Raw genomic sequence first — 9,967 nt, 5'->3', positions numbered from 1 at the left:
TCAAGTTTTAAAATATAATTTATGGTAGAAGGACATGAAGAAAATCTGGCTTCATGCAGACATGTTAAGTGGGGAGAGAGGACCTGCTGGACACCCTGCAAGGAAACCCCAGGCATCGAGGATGATGGAATGTGATGGACATCATTATCCAAAGTACATGTATGAAGACATGAATTGGGTGTCAACCTACTTTATATACAGAGATATGAAAATTGTGGTATATATGTGTAATAAGAATTGTAATGCAAAAAAAACCAAACTACATGTATAAAAACTTGAATTGGCATGAACACACTTTATATACAAAGATATGAAAAATTGTGCTCTATATGTGTAATAAGAATTGCAATGCATTCCGATGTCGTGTATTTAAAGAAATAAAATCAATTAATTAAAAAAAAAAAAACAGGCATCATCAGACAAGACTTTGAGAACCAATGTTCTAGAGACAGAATACATCTGCCAGTCCACTGATTTGAGGGTTGGTTGCATGACTGGCTATGGCCAACAGTGTGGGTGGAGGTGACAGCACAGTCGGCCCTCTTGTACCTGTATCACAATGAGACACACCCAGAGGTATGTGAGGCAGAGCCCCAGTGGACCTGTAATCCAGAGCCATCCCGCCAAGGTCAGCCAATCTAGGTGCATAAAAAATACTGCTTTTTAAATACCACTGACTTTGGGGTATTTTTGTTATGCAACACATGTTGACTAACAACAAAAAGAGCTGATGATTTAAAAAAAAAAAGCACATGAAAATTTTAGCCAAGCTGAAAACAGATTGATCCTGGCATTCCCCAATTTGATCGTGGATATGTTCCCAGAAAAAAACTTTCCATGTTTGGCTCTCTTATGCCCAGTGCCAAACATTCTATCCCTCAATAGAGAAATCTCAACATGAAATACAAACTTTTGCATCAACCAACACCAGTGACTTCAAGTTCTAGTGCACTAGACCCACTCCTATTCTCTGTCCTTACCTATGCAGAGAGCTTCCCAAACATAAGCAGCTCAAACCCAATTCCATGGCCAACTAGTCCAGGGACATCCCTGGCCCAAGCCGGGCAGAAGATCAAGGGAAAGAACACTGAAGGCTCCAGGACCCCGTGGCCACGAACACCAACTCTTCTCCTTAGAACTTCTCCTGATGATTACTTCTCTGTCATGGAGTCTAAACTAAGACTGGCATGGCTTAACCACTAATGTATCGAAGATTAATTTGTGTTTTGGTTGTAGCACATCCAGTGCTAGTCTAACTGGTTAAGAAAGCTCAGCCTACAATTTTGTGACAGATGTTTTATTTGTAGGGAATTAAAATTTCGGCATATATATGACACAAACATTATATAGTACACTTGCCATGATAGAAGTTATGATACTGTTCACAGAAAGGCCTCAATTCAAATTACATAATGCATACACTAAAATGGTACACCTGGGGAGACAAGGAGAGAATCAAATGGCCTTTTTGTTTTTCATTTTTGTTTAAATAACCTCTGGATGCATTCAAGTAATACTGATAATAACGTTCAAAAAGCTTTTAATAAACAAATTTGGAGTAAAATTAGTTGAAATATTTATAATACGATTTAATTATTACACAGTATTTTCAATATACAATCAAGACGATGCACGACACTTGAAAGAAAAAAAATCTATTGCACCCACAAGTAAAAAGGCTTTATTCATTTTTGGGATGCTGCAATTCAGTATTTATATAAACATGTACACACTTTAGTAAACACAGAGTCCTATGTGTAATGCAGCATTATGGGTGAGAAGACACTTTAAGTCTCAAAAATGATGTTAAGTGTCCACATAGTGTTCCACGTGCACAGGCTGATTTTCCCATCATTATTCCATTCATTATTCTGATCACGGGTGGTCAGTCACTCTGCCTCCCTCCCACACATTTTGAGGACACACCAGATATTCCGCAATCTAAACAGCAGCACTCTGCTTTGCTTGTTCAGTCTCCTTTTGCTACCTGATTGCATTCCTCCATTTTAGTGTCCTGTTAAATAATCTTGCGTAGAATCTGAAGCAAATGAATCTACATCCTCGTTATCTGAGTCATCAGTGCTGTCATCGGCAGCTGGCTCTCCTGTGAGGGCTATACGAGCATAATCATCTGTGTCTATGGATTTGCAAAAGTGGATAGCATATTTCAGCTTCTCCTCCAGCACCTGCTTACAGGAATACCTGGGCAACTTCAGCAAAAAGAAACAGGTGTAGGATTCAGGAAGGAAGTGGTCAGGGGGATTGTATTTATCCAGGACCTGTTGATGACAAATATTAAATTATCAGAGACTACATACAAGGATAGATAAAATTACAAACCGATTTTTTGTGTTCATTAAATTCCTGACTCTCACAAAAATCATCAGTTTTTGGCTAAGAATAACAAAGTACCAGGAAATAAAGAATCTAGCCAATTTTAGAAATAAAAGGGAACAATTCATTCCTAGGACTTGTAAAAAAGAAAAATGCCAATTAGTTATTGTAATGATTACTTTTTACCAGTCAATCCCTAGAAGAGAGATATAGAATGTCTCATCTCTGTTGGCACAGATAAGACTCCTTCCTGCTGGCACAGGACCAGGAGTTAGACCCAATACTCACCCACTTAGGGAACCCTCCACAAAGCCATCTGCCCAATTTGGCCACTAAAGACTGACACTAGAAAGCAGCAAGAATTATGGACAAAATGTAGGAATAACCTACTTTTTTGAGAGAAAAACTATACATGCTCTCAAAAATTTCCTTGAAGAGTGGATACTTTCCCAGCCCAGGTTAGGATGTGTTTGGGGAGAAGCCATTCCTAATTCTTCCAAGCATGCCAGGGAGAGAGGGACCCTCCACAGGGCCCAGTCCTCTAAAGTTGTTACTACCAGAATCTCAGGACAGAGAGGGGAGTGTTAGGTCTTTCCACCTCAGTGGCCAGAAGGCAGATTGAGCTTTTTTTCTACCATTATCCTGCTGAGGTAGAACCTAAAGTAAAACTCTCATTCTCAATCTGAGGAGCAGTGTCATTTTTCTCAGTTAGTAGCATGTTGCTTAATGATTCACCTAATTTAACCAGATAATTAAACAAATGCTTTACATAACATGTGTGTTCAAAAACTAGAATATGCTGACATAACAGCAGTATATACTGGTGATGGCCAGACACATTTCTTAAGACCAGTAATGGTAAAGTAAAGGTAAATGTGATGATAAAATTTTGATCCTTCAAATGAGTGAAGTTGGATATACACTTGTTTCTATGAAAACACAAGAGACCATTTTTCAGTCTACTGTGGGATTATGTGCAAGGGGCACGACACTTCAACTGACACCAGCCCAATACCCATTAACTCAGAGACAAGCCCACCTGGATGACGAAGTCTCTGCCCCGGAAGTCGGCAATGGTCCTGGGCAGCCTAGTCCGGCCCCACACAAAGCGAAGGAAGAGGGAGCGTTCTGTGTTAGAGAAAGACTCCATCACTTCCCAGAACCACTGAATCAGGGATGCAGAGGGCTCGATTCCTTTATATGTTGCCACAGACTTCAAAAGATGCAGTGGGATGTCTGGGCTGCCACAAACCTGCCAAAGAACACTCCATCAGGGCTGGTTGACACTTCAACACTTTCAGTAAGAATCTGTCATTCTTTTTGCTTTATATAGGCTTGCTTTAGGGGTGAGGGAAAGTCCCAAGGGACCCAGGTAGACATGAACACAACCCTCCACTTCAACCTTGTATGGGGTGGGTGTAAGAAGGACACACACTGTGTGTTTTTACTACATTCAACACTCATGGACCTATCTTAGATTTCCAAATTCAAGGTCTTAACTAAGAAATGAACTAGTAATCCTGATGAGTGAGTCACTATGCAAAAGGCAGTTCCAGGGCAGCACCATGCAGGGGCTGGCATACCATTGTCTCTAGTTCATATCCAGTAAACAGAGAAAGAAGGGGGACAGGCACAACTCGGGCCATCCCTTCCCGAACAGCAGCCACTTGCTCATCAAATTCATGGAGTCTGGAAGAAAAAACTCACTTTACACTTCTGTCTTTGGTGGCATTGACTTTGTTCTGCTGACACCAAGCCTTACCACACAGTACTATCACACACACCTCCTAGCTGAGAAGGGCTGAGAGGAGCAACCCTGGGTGACAAATCCATGTGTGTTGCAAACCAAAGAACACTCCATCAGGGCTGGTTGACACTTCAACACTTTTAGTAAGAATCTGTCATTCTTTCTGCTTTTCAAACCTAGTTACCACAGAGCTTCTCACAACACTGAGTCCCTCTAACTGGTACAGAATTAAGGTCCCAAGTTTTCAATTCTGCAAATATTTCAATGAAATGGATACAGGTGTATTATAATAAGTTGGAAATCAACCTAGAGTTGATTACATGATGTATCATTAATAACATCATTAATAATATTACCATTAATCACTCACCTGTTACTTTTCTCAAAAGAATAGAACTCTAAAACATAAATATTTATTTCAAAATTACCATAAGTGGCATATTATTTACTCAGTTTGTTTTTACATTTGTCTCATAAATGGGTTAAGTTACAGGCACTCCAAAACACAATTCTCAAATTCATAAGAAACCCAAGGAACTGGAATCAGACACTGTAGGTCCAATAGCAATATGCAATGCTGGAGTAGACACTGCGTAACCCTAGAGCAGACTGTGGGATTACAGCTTGTGACTGCAGTCAAAGCTCCAAGGTAGATGTGACACTCACCAGGACTATCCCCAACCAGAGTCCAGCAAGCAAAGCCTACCAACATGCAGGAAGCAATGAAAGGTGCTGTGGTGTCACTGACCTACTACCACACCCCACCTGAGCTGTGGCATCCAAGGCTGCACGCACTTAGAGATGCTGCTCTATCACACAGAGCTCCTGACCTAACGCTATACCTGCAGAGCTGACATAGAAAGCACTGAGGGGGACAAACAGGCCTGAAGGGCCCTGTAGGGGCAGTCCCCTAAACAGACAGATTGTATCTACCTCAGTATTCTAGTTAGAGCCAGAAAACTCAGACTAGAATAGGAACTACTCTGATCCTGGTCACAAAATAAGCTTTATGACCACAGATCAGTAATAGCTAGAGCCAGTCCCATTAACATTTTGCTCTATGTGACACCTTTATGTGAAAAAAAAAAAAAAAAAAGTAGATATCTAACCAACCATTTCCTGCTACTTTTGCTATTTTAGTAAGTCAAAGCAAATGAGGACAGATGACCACAAACCTGTAGTTTATTGCCAGCCGGACATATTCTGCACGGTTGTCCAGGGTGATATGTGTGTACTTAGAGCTCAGCTGGATGTCCTGGCCACTGGCGCTTGGCACCGTGAAAGGCAGGCTCATGGCTTCAAACTCCTCTGAGGTAGCTTCATTGTCACGGATATACATGAGCCCAGGAATAAAATCTTTATCAACCTTTTGAGGAGAAAGAGCCCACATGTTGAATCAGGCTTGTTCCTGTAACAGACTCCAATATTCCCAAGCACACTGTCACGGCAGACCTTAGTGTGCCTCAGGGTGTATCTCGAGGTTGCAAGCATATCACATGTACCAAGAAACAAAAGGAAGACATAACAAGAAAGTACTTCACCCAAGAAGCTGATCAAATTCATCATTCAACAAAGTTCTTAAAATTAACTGCTGAGAAAATAACAGAAACTGGTGGGTGATAGACTATTCCCTGTGCAGTGGCATGAAGGACTGGGCAGCAAAGGGGAAAGCCTGGCTATGGCTGCTTGCATCAGGCAATCCCTCCCCAGTCTGAGGCACTGCCCAGTCACCCAGAAGCTCAGCTTTTGCACAAGAAAAAGACAGTGGGCTTTCTTATCTGACAGGACCATAGGTTGCAAAGCACTACAAAAGAGATGATAAATCAAGATCTACAAGCAAACAAGCCTCACATCCACACACCTTCTTTGTGACTAGAAGGTAGTCATTGGCCAGTGGCCTCAGTGACCCTGGAGTGTGAATGAGGCCAGACCCCCAAAACAGGCTATGCCTTATAACAAGATCCCAGGGAACCCCCACACAGCCCAGGTGAGTCACCTCACTGAGGTCTGCAATGGTGAGGCTCATTCCAGCCAGCTGCTTCCACACAGGCTCAGCGAGGTTGAGGCTCAGGGGACTCCCGGTTCGGATGGCAATGCCCAGTAATACTCCTGATGATTCAAAACACAAGAGACAGAAGATACTTGAAATGGATGACAAAATTGCTTCTAGTTCACTCAAACACGCCATAGAGCACTGGCTCTGCACCAAGGCCCCAGTGCCTTCTAAATCAACATTATCCAAACTCACAGATCTAGGCTCACTCTCAAAATCTTGTTCCCTACTCTAACTCCATTATTTCCTTCTGTTCCTGGAAGATGAATTTCTTACTCTTTGTATTCTTTCCACACACAGGTCTAAGCCAGACTGAGGCCAGTTCCTATTCCTTTGATGGCAAAGCAAAGAGCTGAAGGTTCTCCAAGAAGATGGGTGTTCTACCAGAGAACAGTGGTGTGACATTGAGGCTGGGAGCAATCTGCAAAGACCCTAACGGGTCAAGAGGGAGGGAATAGCCCACGCCAAGACCTCCCTACTAAATTTCAAATACATTTAGAATGAAGAAACACAGTCATTTCAGATCCTCTCAGTGTCAAATGCTGCTTCCAGCCCTTAGCATGCCACAGTGGACCACCAGGTTCTGTATGTCCGTAGCTATGCATGGATTGGCTATAGCTTCTGAAGTCAGCACTACCAAGCCCTGAATGCTGGGCAGGCACAGAACTAAGAACAGCACCTTGTTCACTCCCATAACTTTGGCAAAACACACAATAAACATTAAAAATCCTTTTCACTGGTAAAGCTCTCAAAAGTTAAATATTTAAAACATCTACTGTCTCTTCCAAGACTGAGCAGATACTAAACTAATTTAAAGGTGAACATAAACTTGACCTTGCAGCATCACAGACAATTGAGAAGACCCACCCAGGAAGCGGAACATGCTGCTGTGCACAGGCGCCCGAGCAGCAGGATTGAATAGGTAGCAGTCTCGGTTGGCCCCAGACTCATCCCTCCCATTGGGTGTCACGATCAGAAGGGGAGTGAGTCCGTTCTGCAGCTCTTCACAGATCTCAGCTATGGACTCGCTGTAGCCACCACCACAGTCATCCACAGATTCACCTGGTGGGAAAAGAGAACCAGCAATGTGCAGGCTGCCTACTCCCACCCTTATGAAGAGCACCAGGCAAGCAACCACTGGAGCACCCTGCATCCCACGTGCATGTGCCCTCTGCCGACAGTCCCAGCAAACTCAAGGTCTACCCCTCAGGAAAGCCACTTATTCTCCAGCATATGACAACTTCTCACCCACAAACTTGACTTTCCAGACACGGTGAGGAAGGAGAAGGCTGTCAGGACTGAAGGAACTCATCTTAGCACACATCTGTCCAAAGACAGACTTGGTGCCATCAGGACCAGCTAACCCACCTTTACTCCTGGAGCGCTTGACCTAGAGAGAAGAAAGTAAGAAAACATGAAACAGCTGCTCAGCAATATGCACACAGCCTGGCTTGTACCTGTGGAGAACACTGGGCCCTCAGGCTTCTCCCCGACTCTACCCCTTACTACTCTGTTTGCTGAAGGACAATCTGCTCTCCCTGAGCCTGGATGCTAGCCTAGCCCACTGCCTGTGTAGCCTCCTCTTGCATCTGTAAACCTGTGGACAATTACTGCCTGAGGAGCCAGCATGAGCAGAGCCCACAGAGATCGCATGCATGCCTCATAGCCACTGTGAGCACCTGGCAAATAATCAAAGCAAATCCTTGGGGAAACAGAAAGAATTGACAAGCACCTCGCTCCTCCTAAGCCCTCACCACAGCTCCAAGATTGACTCATTTTCCTCATCTCCTATACCCCAAACCCTCGGAGGACCTCAGAGACCTACCTCTATGGCTCCTCATCCTGATGTAGCGTGTAAGGAGGCAGCATATGTCTCCTGTCATGGGTGCTGTGCAAACAGACTATCCAGGGCACTTTGTACATCCAAGGCCATCACCCCCTCACCCCACTCAGCAGGTCATCAGTGATGTGTATGGCAGTCCCTAGGATTGGTGGTCTGAACAAATACACCTTCCAACAACGACACATGGTATCACTACTCCTTCACAGATCCTCATGCTTTATAACTTCAGTTACACCATACTATTGAACTATACTGCCACGACCTCCATGGAACAAGGTGCCAGTAACTCCCAAAGCTGTCCTAGGACAGATTCCCAGTACTCAAAGATTCATGCCAAGAGGAAGACCAGACACATTACCTCAACCAGAATAATACCTCTCCCTCCTCTCATCCACCCACTGTACTGATCCCAAGTCCAATCCTGAATCACTGAGTCACCCTCACATGTACAATCACTGTGCATGCACACAGTTGTCATCCTAAGCTAAGATTTGAACAGATCAAATGATGCTGGTGTTCTCAGTTTCCCTTAGAGTTGTCAATCCAGGCTATAGTTCACAATCATCTGGGAAGCTCAGACTGAGATGATGACAGCATGAAAAGATGAATTAAAAATGGTCACTGGAATGAATTTTCATGCTGACTCCCAGAAAAACCCTTGTCATCTTTAACCACTTCAAGTGAGTTCTAGGTCCAATTTGAACAGCTAATTCTCCTTACAGCACAAATAATCACAATCAAGACTAAAAATAAAAGTGACACTGAAAGTAATAGTTTCCTGTAGAATGAACTTTCGTCTGAGCCACATACTCAACTAAATGTCCACAAATGCTATTTCTTTTAAACTTCACAGCAATTCTTTAAGGTATCCGCTATGCTCACAGGAGACTGAACTACCAAAAAGGAATGTGTCCACAATGTTACAACTATCACATGAGTGGTGAGATAGGGTCTAGCTTCCAGTTCAACCACTGTGCTGCCTCCCCTGACTGACAGTACCAACTAGCAGAGACCACCCATCCTTCAGGAAATAATGGCCATGTGAACAGTTTCAACACTGCATATGCACAGTGTTTTCTCTGGTCAGATGATTTTAACTATCTTTAATCTGAATTTTCTAAATGTTCAGAAACGGCATGTATTAATTCTATAATAAATTTTAAAGTAATTAAAATTTTTAATGGACACTGATTTTCAGATTTTCCTGTTATAAAACTAAATCATATTCATAACAAACAAAAACTCTCTAGGATGACAAACTGCATGCCAGCATCTCTGGAATACTTCCCACAGATAAATGTGAGCTTCCCTCCTCCAGTGTCCCCACAGGAGGCTGGTGCTGGACAACATCACGAACAGCTGTGATAGTTAGGGCAGAAGAACCACACAGCCATTGTGCTGGTGTCCTGTGTTCACCTTAGATGCACTGCATGTTTTCCCCATGCTCTAATTTTGGTTGAAAAACAATTCTATTTTCACATTTGTGGAGAACTTTCTAGCCTCGGAAGGAGTTTGCCCCAAACTGCAAGCACCTGTCTGGTGGCTGGGGGCTATGGCTGTACCTGAGCAGTCCCCAGGCATCAGTCCATATTATGCACAGTACAGCTGAAGGGTGTTACCTGCCTTTTTAAAAATACCTACTATAAATTTGTTTGCCATCTACCCATGAATTATACATTTCTGAAGCATAGATATATAAAGACACATAGCAAAGAGGTATTCTTGAAAAATCTAAGAGGACAGAAACAGGGTGTCTAACCTGGGTTCTAAACACCTACATTCAGAGTCCCAAGGAGCCTGTGTGTGGTCCTAAGACAAGTATGCGCTGGATGGTGTCAGCCACCAGATTTTCTTATGAACTTAGTATTCATGTCCTAATGATGCAGAGCAAACCAAAATGATCATCCAAGGTGGGGAAATAAAAGCTTTTTTATGAACTTAATTAAACAACCCATTTATTTGTGGAATTGACTGACTGACCTACAGCTTA

General features: G+C 43.0%; 1 protein-coding gene across 5 annotated transcripts in view; it reads right to left on the bottom strand.

Annotated features, from left to right (window-relative positions):
* Positions 1-1,658: 1,658 nt before the first annotated feature.
* Positions 1,659-9,967, bottom strand: part of Herc2 (HECT and RLD domain containing E3 ubiquitin protein ligase 2) — a 184,226-nt gene continuing 175,917 nt past the window's right edge. For all 5 annotated transcript variants that reach the window (XM_071608567.1, XM_071608568.1, XM_071608569.1 and 2 more), the window contains 7 exons: positions 7,383-7,524; positions 7,002-7,196; positions 6,078-6,190; positions 5,257-5,447; positions 3,918-4,023; positions 3,374-3,586; positions 1,659-2,279 (listed from right to left, as the gene is read on the bottom strand). In XM_071608567.1, coding sequence (XP_071464668.1) covers positions 2,007-2,279; positions 3,374-3,586; positions 3,918-4,023; positions 5,257-5,447; positions 6,078-6,190; positions 7,002-7,196; positions 7,383-7,524 — 1,233 coding nt within the window. In that variant the 3' untranslated portion in view covers positions 1,659-2,006. The remainder of the gene's footprint in view (positions 2,280-3,373; positions 3,587-3,917; positions 4,024-5,256; positions 5,448-6,077; positions 6,191-7,001; positions 7,197-7,382; positions 7,525-9,967) is intronic.

The sequence above is a fragment of the Marmota flaviventris genome, chromosome 2 (assembly GCF_047511675.1).
Source record: "Marmota flaviventris isolate mMarFla1 chromosome 2, mMarFla1.hap1, whole genome shotgun sequence".
In the NCBI taxonomy this organism is placed as follows: domain Eukaryota; kingdom Metazoa; phylum Chordata; class Mammalia; order Rodentia; family Sciuridae; genus Marmota; species Marmota flaviventris.
This window is presented reverse-complemented; position numbering and strand designations above follow the sequence as displayed.